General features: G+C 39.8%; 1 protein-coding gene across 1 annotated transcript; it reads left to right on the top strand.

Moving 5' to 3' along the window:
- Positions 1 to 12,243: 12,243 nt before the first annotated feature.
- On the top strand, positions 12,244 to 14,115 carry LOC122914031 (olfactory receptor 8B3-like). Its single transcript, XM_044260675.1, has 2 exons — positions 12,244 to 13,159; positions 14,105 to 14,115. Exons 1-2 carry the CDS (start codon positions 12,244 to 12,246, stop codon positions 14,113 to 14,115), a joined length of 927 nt encoding a protein of 308 aa, XP_044116610.1.
- The last annotated feature ends 353 nt before the right edge of the window (positions 14,116 to 14,468 follow it).

Genomic DNA, 14,468 nt, shown 5'->3' with positions numbered 1-14,468 from the left:
TGCCAATGTAATACTTTTACCATTGTATGTTACAGACTTCTTTTCCCGGGCTGCTTTCAGGATTTTCTCTTTGTCACTAAGGCTTGTAAATTTTACTATTAGGTGACGGGGTGTGGGCCTATTCTTATTGATTTTGAGGGGAGTTCTCTGAACCTCCTGAATTTTGATGCTCGTTCCCTTTGCCATATTGGGGAAATTCTCCCCAATAATTCTCTCCAGTATACCTTCTGCTCCCCTCTCTCTTTCTTCTTCTTCTGGAATCCCAATTATTCTAATGTTGTTTCATCTTATGGTGTCACTTATCTCTTGAATTCTCCCCTCATGGTCCAGTAGCTGTTTGTCCCTCTTTTGCTCAGCTTCTTTATTCTCTGTCATTTGGTCTTCTATATCGCTAATTCTTTCTTCTGCCTCATTTATCCTAGCAGTGAGAGCCTCCATTTTTGATTGAACTTCATTAATAGCTTTTTTGATTTCAACTTGGTTAGATTTTAGTTCTTTTATTTCTCCAGAAAGGGCTTTTATATCTCTGGAGAGGGTTTCTCTAATATCTTCCATGCCTTTTTCAAGCCCGGCTATAACCTTGAGAATTGTCATTTTGAACTCTAGATCTGACATATTACCAATGTCTGTATTGATTAGGTCCCTAGCCTTCGGTACTGCCTCTTGTTCTTTTTTTTTGTTGTGAATTTTTCCGCCTCGTCATTTTGTCCAGCTAAGAGTATATGAAGGAGCAAGTAAAATACTAAAAGGGTGGCAACAATCCCAGGAAAATATGCTTTAACCAAATCAGAAGAGATCCCAAATCGTGAGGGGGGATTTCTCCCCCCTCACGATTGGGTGAGGGATCTCCTCTGATTGGGATCTCCTTTGATTGGGATCTCCCAATCTCTTCTGATTGGGATCTCTTCTGATTTGGGGATAAAAAGAGGTTCAAAAAGAAAGAAAGAAAAAAAGAATAAAAAAAAAGAGATTGAATTAAAAATTCAATCAAGAATTTAAAAAAGAATTAAGAAAAAAAAAGATTGAAGAGATTAGGATCTCTTCTGATTTGGGGATAAAAAGAGGTTCAAAAAGAAAGAAAGAAAAAAAAGAAAAAAAAGAATTAAAAAAAAGAAAATGAATAAAGAAAAGTATAAAAAAGAAAAATATATATATATTAGATAATCTAGTTAAAAAATGTTAAAAAAGAAAAGGGTAAAAGTTATAAAAAATTTTAGCAGAAGAAGAGAAAAAAATGAAAAAGAAAAAAATTAAATTAACTGCAAGACTAAAAAATCACAGGCAGAAAGCCATGAGTTCCGTGGTTTGTTTTCTCCTCCTCTGGAATTCTGCTGCTCTCTCCTTGGTATTGAAACTGCACTCCTTGGTAGGTGAACTTGGTCTTGCCTGGATTTCTTGTTGATCTTCTGGGGGAGGGGCCTGGTGTAGTGATTCTCAAGTGTCTTTGCCCCAGGCGGAATTACACCGCCCTTACCAGGGGCCGGGTTGAGTGATCTGCTCGGCTTTGCTTTCAGGAGCTTTTGTTCCCTGAGTGCTTTCCGTAGAGTTCCCGAGGACGGGAATACAAATGGCGGCCTCCTGGTCTCCGGCCCGGAGGAGCTGAGAGCCCGGGGCCCCGCTCCCCTGTGCGCCCTCAGCGAACCGCTCCTAGTAACTTGCGTCTGCCTAACCTCCGGCCGCGCTCCGAGCTCACCGAGCCTGCGACCGATTCAAGGCAACTCCGAGCTGCGAGCTTACTGTCGGCTCTGTCTCTGCAGCCGGCTTTCCTGTTCCAATATCCGCAAGCTCTGCGACACTCAGACACCCCCGATCCTTCTGTCACCCCGCGGGACCTGAGGTCACGCCGACCCCGCGTGGGCTTCACCCCGGTTTAGCCTCCGGAGCGATGTCCCTCAGCGGAACAGACTTTTAAAAGTCCCGATTTTGTGCTCCGTTGCTCCGCCGCTTGCCGGGAGCCGGCCCCTCCCCCCGGGGTCTATCTTCCCGTCGGTTTGGATTCACTTCTCCGCCAGTCCTACCTTTCAGAAAGTGGTTGTTTTTCTGTTTCTAGAATTGCTGTTCTTCTTCTCTTCGATCTGCTGATGGATTTGCAGGTGTTTGCAATCATTAGATAAGCTCTCTAGCTGATCTCCTGCTAGCTGAGGTAGTCTCAGCCTGCTACTTCTCCGCCATCTTGACTCCCCATCGGTAAACCAATTTTTAATCCCCCTTTATCTTAGGAAAGTTGAGTCCTTTAACAAAGATATCAAGATACATCCAGGAAGAATCAAAATAACCTTCGTCACCCACACTGAGAATTTATAATCACTATCGCATCTTTTTCTTCCACCAGTGTTTCTGTATATTTGTGTTTGTCCTGATAGTATATAAATCTTATACTTGGGGTTCTTTTTGACAAGGTTCTTCCTTTTTTTGCATATATATATATATTTTTTTTTCTCTTGTGATATACTTTTATCAGTCTTTTTGTTTGTCTGTCTCTGTTTGTATACTTCATAAAATTTACCATGGAGCCCATTTGGGCTGAGCCTTCTCTTTTATCTTCCCTTTTTTTAGTCTCGCTCTCTATCTCTTTTTTAAATTTTCTTTTCTCTTTTCTCTCGTTTGGGTGGGGAATCCTGATTGCTCAGAAGCATTCCAGGGTGCACCTTGACTGCACCACAGTCCATACAACCAGCTACATCCATTCAGTCATCTCTCACCAAAATGACTAGGAGGAGGAATGCCCAACAGAAGAAGAATACAAAGGATGGGCCTTCTGCAACAGAGCTAATGGCTATTGACATAGACAATATGTCGGAAAGGGAATTTAGGCTAAAAATTATCCAGGCGATAGCTTGGTTGGAGAAAGCCATGGGGATGACCAAACGGAATTGATTAGGGCAGAACTGAAAGCCACCAGGGATGATGTTCAAAATGCTCTCAATGAGTTCCAATCTAATCTAAATTCTCTAAAAGCTAGGGTAACTGAGACAGAAGATAGAATTAGTGATCTGGAGGACAAACAGATAGACATAAATGGGACATAAATGATGCCACGATACTTTCCAACATCAGAATTATTGGAATCCCTGAAGGGGAGGAGAAAGAAAGATGTCTAGAAGATATAGTGGAACAAGTTGTCCATGAAAATTTTCCCAATCTCGTGAATGGAACCAGCATTCATGTACTAGAGGCAGAACGGTTCCCCCCCAAGATTATAGATTCTCAAAAGTCCTCAAGACACCTAATAGTAAGAATGAAGAATTATAATTGTAGGCAGACCCTCTCAAAGCAGCCAGGACAAAGAAGCTCCTTTTGTACAGAGGAAAGCCCATCAGAATAACGTCAGACCTGTCCACGGAGACCTGGCAAGCCAGAAAGAGCTGGCAGGATATATTCAGGGCACTAAATGAGAAGGACATGCAGCCAAGAATACTTTATCCAGCAAGACTGACATTCAAAATGGATGGAGAGATAAAGAGTTTCCAAGAACGGCAAGGCTTAAAAGACTATGCAAGCACCAAGCCGACACTGCAGGAAATATTAAGGGGGATTCTATTAAAGAGAAAAAAATCCCAAGAGTAGCTTTGAACAGAAATATAGAGACAATCTACAGAAAGAAAGACTTCAAAGGTAACACGATGTCAATAAAAATGTATCTATCAATAATTACTCTCAATGTGAATGGCCTAATTGCACCCGTAAAACGACACAGGGCTGTAGATTGGATAAAATGACAGGACCCATCCATATGTTGTCTACAAGAGACCCATTTTGAACCTAAAGATACACCCACACTGAAAGTGAAGGGATGGAGAAGCATCTTTCATGCCAATGGGCCTCAAAAGAAGGCCCGGGTAGCGATTCTCATATCAGATAAATTAGATTTTAAACTAAAGCCTGTAGTCAGAGATACAGAAGGACACTACATCATTCTAAAAGGGACTATCCACCAAGATGATCTCACAATTGAAAATATCTATGTCCCCAATATGGGAGCAGCCAATTACATAAGAAAACTATTAATAAAGATAAAGAGTCATATTGATATGAATACATTAATAGTAGGAGATCTTAACATGCCTCTCTCAGAAATAGACAGATCATCAAAAAAGAAAACCAATAAAGAAACATGAGCATTGAATGACACATTAGACCAGATGGACCTCATAGATATATGCAGACCATTCCATCCTAAAACAACAGAATACTCATTCTTCTCCAGTGCACATGGAATCTTCTCCAGAATGACCTCATACTGGGTCACAAATCAGGACTCAACCGGTACCAAAAGACTGACATTATTCCCTGCATATTCTCAGATCACAGTGCTTTGAGATCACAATCACAAGGAAAAGTTCGGTAGGAACTCAAACACCTGGAAGCTAAAGACCACCTTGCTTAAGAGTGCTTTGATCAACCAGGAGATCAAAGAAGAACTGAAACAATTCATGGAAACCAATGATAATGAAGACACTTCGGCCCAAAACCTATGGGATACAGCAAAGGCGGTCCTAAGGAGGAAATACATAGCCATCCAAGCCAACCCTCAAAAAAATTGAAAAATCCAGAACACACCAGCTGTCTCTACACCTTAAGAAACTGGAGAATCAACAACAAATCAAACAAACTCTACACGTAAGAAGGGAAATAATCAAGATTAGAGCAGAGATCAATGAGGTAGAAACCAGAGATACAGTAGAATGTATCAATGAAACTAGAAGTTGGTTTTTTGAAAGAATCAGTAAGATTGATAAACCATTGGCCACACTAATCCAAAAGAAAAGAGAGAAAGCCCAATTTCATAAAATTATGAATGAAAAGGGAGAGATCAGAACGAACACCAAGGAGGTAGAAACAATCATCAGAAGTTATTATCAACAGTTATATGCCAATAAGCTAAGCAACATAGATGAAACGGAGGCACTCCTGGAAAGCTATAAACTCCCAAAATTGAACCAGGAAGAAATTGACAACCTGAATAGACTGATATCTAGTAACAAGATTGAAGCAGTGATCAAAAACCTCCCAAAATACAAGAGCCCAGCACCTGACGGATTCCCTGGGGATTTCTACCAAACTTTCAAAGAAGAAATAACACCTACTCCCCTGAAGCTGTTTCAAAAAATTGAAGCAGAAGGAAAACTTCCAGACTCTTTTTATGAAGCCAGCATTACCCTGATCCCCAAACCAGGGAAAGGCCCTACCAAAAATGAGAATTTCAGACCAATATCACTGATGAATATTGATGCTAGCAAACAGGATCCAATAGCACATTAAAAATATCCACCATGACCAAATGGGATTCATCCCTGGGCTACAAGGATGATTCAACATTCGCAATTCAATCAAGGTGATAAAGCAAATCAATAAGAGAAAAGAGGAGAACCACATGGTCCTCTCAATTGATGCAGAAAAAGCATTTGACAAAATCCAGCATCCGTTCCTAATTAAAATGCTTCAAAGTATAGGGATAGAGGGAACATTCCATAATCCACTGAGCCACCCAGGCACCCCTTAGAGGGCACATTCCTGAACTTCATAAAATCTATCTATGAAAGACCCACAGCAAATATCATCCTCAATGGGAAAAAGCTTGCAGTCTTCCCGTTGAGATCAGGAATACGACAATGATGCCCACTCTCACCACTGTTTTTCAACATAGTATTAGAAGTCCTAGCAACAGCCATCAGACAACAAAGAGAAATAAAAGGTATCCAAATTGGCAATGAAGAAGTCAAACTCTCTCTCTTCACAGATGACATGATTCTTTATATGGACAACCCAAAAGACTCCACCCCCAAAGTACTAGAATTCATACAGCAATTCAGTAACATGGCAGGATAGAAAGTCAATGTACAGAAATCAGTGGCTTTCTTATACACTAACAATAAAAACACAGAAAGGGCAATTAGAGAATTGATTCCATTTACTATAGCACCAAGAACCATAAGATACCTGGGAATAAACCTAACCAAAGAGGTAAAGGATCTGTACTCGAGGAACTACAGAATACTAATGAAAGAAACTGAAGAAGACACAAAAAGATGGAAGACCATTCCATGCTCTTGGGTCGGAAGAATAAACATTGTTAAAATGTCTACACTGCCTACAGCAATCTATACTTTTAATGCCATTCTGATAAAAATTCCACTGGTATTTTTCAAAAAACTGGAGCAAATAATGCTAAAATTTGTATGGAATCAGAAGAGACCCCGAATCGCTAAGGAAATTTAGAAAAAGAAAAATAAAACTGGGGACATCATGTTACCTGATTTCAAGCTTTACTACAAAGCTGTGATCACCAAGACAGCCTGGTACTGGCACAAAAACAGACACATAGACCAGTGGAACAGAGTAGAGATCCCAGATATGGACCCTCAACTCGTGGTCAAATAATCTTCGACAAAACAGGAAATAATATACAGTGGAAAAAAGTCTCTTCAATAAATGGTGCTGGGAAAATTGGACAGCTATATGTAGAAGTATGAAACCCGACCATTCTCTTACACGGTACACAAAGATAAACTCAAAATGGATAAAAGACCTCAATGTGAGACAGGAATCCATCAGAATCCTAGAGTAGAACATAGGCAGTAACCTCTTCGCTATCAACCACAGCAACTTCTTTCAAGATATGTCTCCTAAAAGCAAAAGAATAACAAAAGCAAAAATGAACTTTTGGGACTTCACCAAAGTCAAAGGTTTCTGCACAACAAAGAAATCAGTCAACAAAATAAGAGGCAACCCATGGAATGGGAGAAGATATTTGCAAATGACAGTAGAAATATCCAGGATGTATAAAGAATTCCTCAAACTCAACACACACAAAGCAGATAATCATATATAAAAATGGGCAGAAGATATGGACAGATACTTCTCCAATGAAGACATACAAATGGCTATCAGACATAAAAAATGTTCATCATCACTAGCCATCAGGGAGATTCAAATTAAAACTACATTAAGATACCACCTTATACCATTTAGAATGGCCAAAATTAGCAAGACAGGAAACAACATGTGTTGGAAAGGATGTGGAGGATGGGGAATCCTCTTACCCTGTTGGTGGGAATGCAAGTTGGTGCAGCCACTTCGGAGAACAGTGTGGAGATTCCTAATGAAATTAAAAATAGAGCTTCCTTATGACCCTGCAATTGCACTACTGGGTATTTACCCCAAAGATACAGATGTAGTGAAAGGAAGGGCCATCTGTACCCCAAGGTTTATAGCAGCAATGGCCACAGTTTTCAAACTGTGGAACGAACCACGATGCCCTTCATTAATGGATAATGAAGATGTGGTCTATATACACTATGCAGTATTATACCTCCATCAGAATGGATGAATACGCAACTTTTGTAGCAACATGGACGAGACTGGAAGAGATTATGCTGAGTGAAATAAGTCCAGCAGAGAGAGTCAATTATCATATGGTTTCACTTATTTGTGGAGCATAACAAATAGCATGGAGGACAAGGGGAGATGGAGAGGAGAAGGGAGTTGAGGGGAATTGGAAGGGGAGGTGAACCATGAGAGACTATGGACTCTGAAAAACAATCTGAGGGTTTTGAAGGGTCGGGGGTTGGGAGGATGGGGGAACCAAGTGGTGGGTATTATAGAGGGCATGTATTGCATAGAGCACTGGGTATGGTGCAAAAACAATGAATACTGTGACATTGAAAATAAATTTAAAAAAAAAAGAAAAGAAAAGATGAATACCCATCTTTTGTAGCAACATGGACGGGACTGGAAGAGATTATGCTGAGTGAAATAAGTCAAGTAGAGAGAGTCAATTTTCATATGGTTTCATTTATTTGTGGAGCATAACAAATAACATGGAGGACATGGGGAGATCGAGAGGAGAAGGGAGTTGACGGAAATTGGAAGGGGAGGTGAACCATGAGAGACTATGGACTCTGAAACACAACCTGAGGGTCTTTAAGGGGCGGGGGGTGGGATGTTGGGGGAACCAGGTGTTGGGTATTAGGGAGGGCTCAGATTGCATGGAGCACTTGGTGTGGTGCAAAAACAATGAATATTGTTATGGTGAAAAGAAATAAAAAATTAAAAAAAAAAAGGAAAAAAGAATGGCTCACACAGAAGAAACCGGAACTAGAGTAGTGTGGAGTAATGTAAACCAGTCTTGAGCAGAGACAGTGATTTTACTACACTCAATGAAGACCTTCCATCAGGTTCTGCAGGAGTAGGCAACTCCATTGAGAACCCCATTCTATAGGTTTCTTATAGGTTGTATGCCATTATGTTTAGGTTAAGGAAAAGAGGAGATGGTTCTCCTATGTATTATGTAATTTCACTTTCTGAATCCTTTCTATATTCTTGATAAAGTCTTAAAGAACTTCTTTAGACATACTTTTATTCAATGAGAATGTAAAAAGATGGACATATTTAGGCAAAGAGAAAGTACTGCTTCAATCGCCAGAGTTAGTATAAAGCATAATGATTGAAACAGATCCAGATACCAAAGTCATATATCAAGTTGAGAGGTGACTCAGCAGTCAGTAAATTTGCATTGAGTCCAGAATATTGGGTTAGAGGGTTTTGTATCTCACCTACCTATGTAAGCACTGTTCCTGTAAATTGGTGTAGACCTGAGTCTGAAGGTGGAAGTCAGGTTGACTTAGTTAAGTAACTGGAAAGTGGATAAACAGTTGACCATGTGTGTGTGTGTGTGTGTGTGTGTGTACTCATTATGTAATTATTCTGGGTTTTATCTTTGTGTAAATTGATCACAGTGTTGAAAGTTTATATAATTTGGAAAATTTTCAGCCGTTTTTTTCTTTGAATAAGTTTCCTGGTTCTTTCGAACTCTCTTCTCCTACTGCGGTTTCTGAGTAGTTGTAGATGTTGATTCACTTGGTATTATACAATAAGTCTTTGAGTATTTCTTCACTATTTTTTGTTCTTTTTCATTTCGCCCTTCTGTCAGAATAATTTACAGTGATTTTTACATTTTATAATCATACAATTTTTATTTAATAAGTATACATCAATTAAGCTTGAGGAAACCCAAGAATTTTAGAACATCATATAAGATAATGTATCTGGGTTACTTAAAACATGCTTCGTGTAAGTCATCACTGAACCATAGCTGTGGCACTTTCTTTATTATCATTGTCCAGCACATCAAGAAATGTATCATCAAACTATATTCACCTATACACCTGTTCATCATCATTATAGTTCCCAAATTAGCTGTGTCCTGTTTCCATCTGGTTTTCACAAAGTATCCAGATTTTTTAAACTTTATTTTATTTTTTCAGTGTTCCAAGATTCACTGTTTATGCATCACACCCAGTGTTCCATGCAATATGTGCCCTCCTTAATACCCACCACCAGGCTCATCCAACCCCCTACCCCTTCCCCTCCTAAATCCTCATTTTTTTTCTCAGAGTCCACAGTCTCTCATTGTTCATCTCCTCCCCCAATTTCCCCCAACTTCCTTCTCCTCTCCTTGTCCCAGTGTCCTCCACATTATTCCTTATGCTCCACAAGTAAGTGAAACCTTATGATAATTGACTGTCTCTGGTTGACTTACTTCACTCAGCATAATCTCTTCCGGTCCCTTTCATGTTGATACAAAAATTGGGTATTCATCCTTTCTGATGGAAGCATAATATTCCATTGCTTATTTGGACCATATCTTCTTTATACAGTGCTCTTTAATCAAATTAATCAAATTAACGATCCTCTCTTTCGTTCAGTCTCCTTCGTTCTTGAGCCCGTACTAAATTTTTTAGTTCAGATATTGTATTTCTGAGCTCCATGATTTCTGTTTAATACTTTCAGGTTTTCTGTCTCTGTGTTGAAATTTTCTCTTGGTTTGTGTATTGTTCTCTGACTCCAGTGAGCATCTTAGGACAGTCATTTCAATTCTCTGTCAGGTAAATCACATATTTTCATTTCGTTAGTGTCAGTTTGTGGAGATAGCTCTTACTCCTTTTTGGAAAGTATTTCAACTTGTATTCATTTTCACTGATTCTCTACATTTGTGTCTGCACATTAGACAAAACACCCATCTGTCCTGACATTCACGGACTGGCCTTGGACTGGAGAAGGTATCACCAACAAGCCTGGCCAGAGACTTTGGAGGCCTCTCAATTTTGTGCAGTCTGACCCTCTTTCTTTGGTATTAGCTGCAGTGCCCCATTTCTCCCCATGCCACCCCCCAACCCTGTCTTCATCCATTGTGTGCTGGATTGTGTCTGTGTTCTAAAACAAGCAGGACTGAAACTAATTCCTCACACAGCTCACAGATAAGTTGTATTGCTTGCTGGATGCATAGGGCACATTTTTTTCCTCACCAGAGAGAAGCTGCAAAAAAGAGCTTTTCAATCAGTTCCTTTATGCTGAGCCAGGGGAAGGAGCTCTGGTGGCTTCCAGCTCACACCACCATCTCTTTGTTTCTCTCCCCAGGCAGCTGAAGTATGCTGTGTCCTGTATCTTCTTTGCTTTCTGACACAGACTATCTAGAAGCCAGTCTTTAGGCACATGTATTAAAAGTTGGAGCATTATACAGATGGTGCAATTCTTTCCCTCCCCAGGTAGAAGCTAGGAACTGGCTCAAATTGTTCCACTTTGAAGGTGCTGTGCAAGCATAACTGTTATAAGAAAAGAATATCTAGAATTTCCCTAAAATGTTAGGGAATGTGTAAAGATTCATTGTTTAAATGGGAACAGGAATACCTTAACCACTATCTAGATTTCTTAGAACGGGAATTTATGTATATGAAACATTTTTGAATCAGGGTGTCCATGTAAAGTAAGAAATTCTAGAGCTTCCTTTTCTGCCATGTTGCTGACCTGGAAATGGGACTTTATTTTTGGCTCCTCTCAGGGGATGTCTGATCCCTCCAGTGGACTGTAACCTTGAATAAAATTTTAGCTTCAAAGGAACTAGAAACCCATTGTGGTCCTTTGTGTAAATACAATCCTCTCAAGACCCTATTACACCAGAAACCATTCCCTGTGGAAGAGAGACTGAGTAAGATTCTGCCGTGTTTATAACTGAGAACATTATATCATTGCCCTCACCTTAAGTCTTCTGTGATTTACCAAGTGCAAAATGATCATAATAAAGGCTGTTTATTTTGGTCTGCTGCTTAAGACAACTCATAGTCAGAAATCATTGTCTGTGGTTCAGAAGGATTTCCAGGGCTCATCAGAAATTAAGTGTGCGCCGTGTCCACATAGACTCGAAGGGAGCAAAGCCACAGAATTTGTCCTTTCAGGAGCACAGAGGTAATTCTAGTAAGGAAGGGCCAAGGTGTTCTTGCCTAAGGAGGGTGAGCTTCTGAATTCCATTTATACTCATGTCTTTTGCTTATTTTTTAAACGATTTTATTTATTTATTTGAGAGAAGCAGTGTTTGAGAGAGCAGTAGTAGAGAGAAAGGGAGATGAAGACTCCTTGCTGAGCAGGGAATTGGATGTGGGGCTTCATCCCAGAACCCTGGAATCATGACCTGAGCTGAAGGCAGATGCTCAACCGACTGAGCCACCCAGGTGTGCCTATTCATGTCTTTCTTTTATGATGGAAGTCTAGAGATCAAAGATGCCAATTTCCTTCCAGTTCTTTGCAGTCCTCAGACTCACATGAAATTGGTAGAAGGACCTGTTTAGGAGAGGGTGACAGAGCAGGGAAGGTTTAGAAATATTATTAGGTTTGAAGGATGCAATTTATTAGTCAGTTCCATTGATGGAACTCTCACTTTTCTACATTCATTATTTTTACTCTGTACATGGGGCAGGAACTTGAACTCTCCTAGACTCTGGTCCTTATTTTTGGATTAGAACAATTTTCCTCATTCTCACCACAAGAAATCCAATCCCCTTGAAAGCCAGCACCCGTTTGGTGGGGTTGCTGCCTCCATTTTACTGGTTAGTGGAGGGTCATGTGGTCAAAGAAGTGAAATGAGAGAAGGCAATTTCCTTCTGGTCCAATCTTCTCCCTAACCTTTGGTTTCGACAGCAGTCCTATTGGCATATGGAAACATTGGTCTTTATTTTGTAGGCCAAGTTTTAATGCTCTTTGTTTTACAGCTTATAGAGCCCCAATAAGGAAGTATCCATGTCACTAGATTCATGATAATGACAAAGCAGATTCTGTGGGTCCAGTTTGGGGTAGACTCAAATATTCCTATTACAAACCCAACTTCTGTGACAGGAGATATGGTAGGAAATGTTCCATTGTTCTCTGTGTAACTTTTTCTCCTGTGTTCACAGATCCCCTTAGAGAAGAATGCCTGCTGAAAATACTTCCTTTGTGACTGAATTTATTTTTATGGGGCTAACAGACTTACCATATCTCAAGCTCCCCCTGTTCTTCCTGTTTCTACTCATGTATGTGGTCACTGTGTTGGGAAATTTGGGCTTGATAACTCTAATCCTGCTGAATTCACACCTACACACCCCCATGTACTTTTTCCTGTTGAATCTGTCCTTCATAGACCTCTGTTATTCTTCTGTGTTTACACCCAAAATGCTGATTAACTTCACATCAAAGAAGAATATTATCTCCTACAGGGGATGCATGACCCAGCTTTTCTTTTTCTGTGGTTTTGGTATTTCTGAAGCTTATGTGCTGACATCAATGGCCTATGATCGCTATGTGGCCATCTGTAACCCACTCTTATATAGTGTTGCCTTGTCCCCTAAAGTGTGTTCCATCCTTATGCTTGGTTCATATTTGGTGTCGTTTTTGGATGCAACGGCTCACACAGGATGCATGCTGAGACTGACCTTCTGTGATGCAAACACCATCAACCATTATTTGTGTGACATCCTCCCTCTGCTCCAGCTCTCCTGCACCAGCACCTATGTGAATGAGCTGGTGGTTTTCATTGTCGTGGGTATGAATATCATTGTGCCCACTGTCACTATCTTTGTCTCTTATGGTTTCATCCTGTCCAGCATCTTACGCATCAGCTCCACTGAGGGCAGGTCCAAAGCCTTCAGCACATGCAGTTCCCACATAATTGCTCTTTCTCTGTTCTTTGGATCAGGTGCATTTATGTATCTTAAACCATCTTCTGCTGAGTCTATGGATGAGGGAAAAATCTCCTCTGTCTTTTATACAAATGCAGCTCCCATGATGAACCCTTTCATTTACAGCTTGAGAAACAAGGACATTAAACTTGCTGTGAGAAAAACTCTGAGTATAAGAGTGAATTGATCAGAAACAGTGTGTATCTGTCTAGTTAGTTTTGTCCGGTGGGATTCTGTATGTTTAAAATAAAATAACTTTCATGACAATATTCCTAGCATTTTCTCCTAATATGGTCAAGGAAGTTCAAGTCTCAAAATTTATTTTCAAGGTTGGTCTTTCTTTTTTCCACACCAATACCATAGTATCTTCTCTACCTTTTTGTTTGTTTAGTAATAGCATTAAGTACTAAACGTGTTGTCTTTTTTCCCCACCCATTTTCATTATCAACTTGTTTTTTCCTCTGGAACTTGAAATGCTCTTTAAAGAATTAAATTAGAAGGGTGACATTTTATTATTGTGGGTGTTTTTATCTGCCACTTAGTATTAGAATATGGATTAGAAGGATGACATTTTATTGTTTTGGATGTTTTTGTCTGCTGCCTTGTATTAGAATATGTATCAAGGTATAGTATATGTATATGGGTGGCTTAGTTAAGCATCTGCCTTTGGCTCAGCTCATGATCATGGGGTCCTGTGACTGAGTCCCACATTGGGCTCCCTGCCTAGCTGGGACCCTGCTTCTCCCTCTCCCTCTGCTGCAACCCCTTCTTTTGCTCTCTCATCCTCTCTCTCTTTCTCCCAAACAAATAAATAAAGCTTTAAAAAAGGATATGTATCAGAACATCTGTTTGTAATCCCATTTCTCCATCCTCCAATTGGTGAGAATATGTCTCCTTTCAATGCCAGGAGTTGAAGAGTCCATAATGACAAACAAGATTAATCCAGTTTGCATATGTAGACATCATATATGGAGAGTCTTTTTGCAGATTTTTCTCTTTTACACCTTTATAGTCAAACCAATATATAACCGATCATCAAAATATATTTATTGTATTGCTGGGAAAGTGAAGCTCAGAATAGTAAGATTTACCTAATGTCATACAGGTTTTTAAAGTGAGAGTTTAGACTAAATTCTTAGCCTTCTGATTTTATTTCTACTTCTCTTTGTAGTCTATTTTGCTTTTTTTAAAATTTATATTTTATTTATTTTCAGCATAACAGTATTCATTATTTTTGCACCACACCCAGTGCTCCATGCAATCCGTGCCCTCTATAATACCCACCACCTGGTACCCCAACCTCCCAACCCCCGCCACTTTATTTTGTTTTATTTTATTTTTTAGCTTCAAGTTTTTATTTAAATTCCAGCTAGTTAACATATGGTGTATTATTAGTTTCAGGGGTATCACCTTTATCCAACACCCAGTGCTCATCACAGCCAGTTCCCTCCTTAATCTCCATCTCCCATTTAACTTATC

The sequence above is a fragment of the Neovison vison genome, chromosome 7 (assembly GCF_020171115.1).
Source record: "Neovison vison isolate M4711 chromosome 7, ASM_NN_V1, whole genome shotgun sequence".
Taxonomy (NCBI): domain Eukaryota; kingdom Metazoa; phylum Chordata; class Mammalia; order Carnivora; family Mustelidae; genus Neogale; species Neogale vison.
This window is presented reverse-complemented; position numbering and strand designations above follow the sequence as displayed.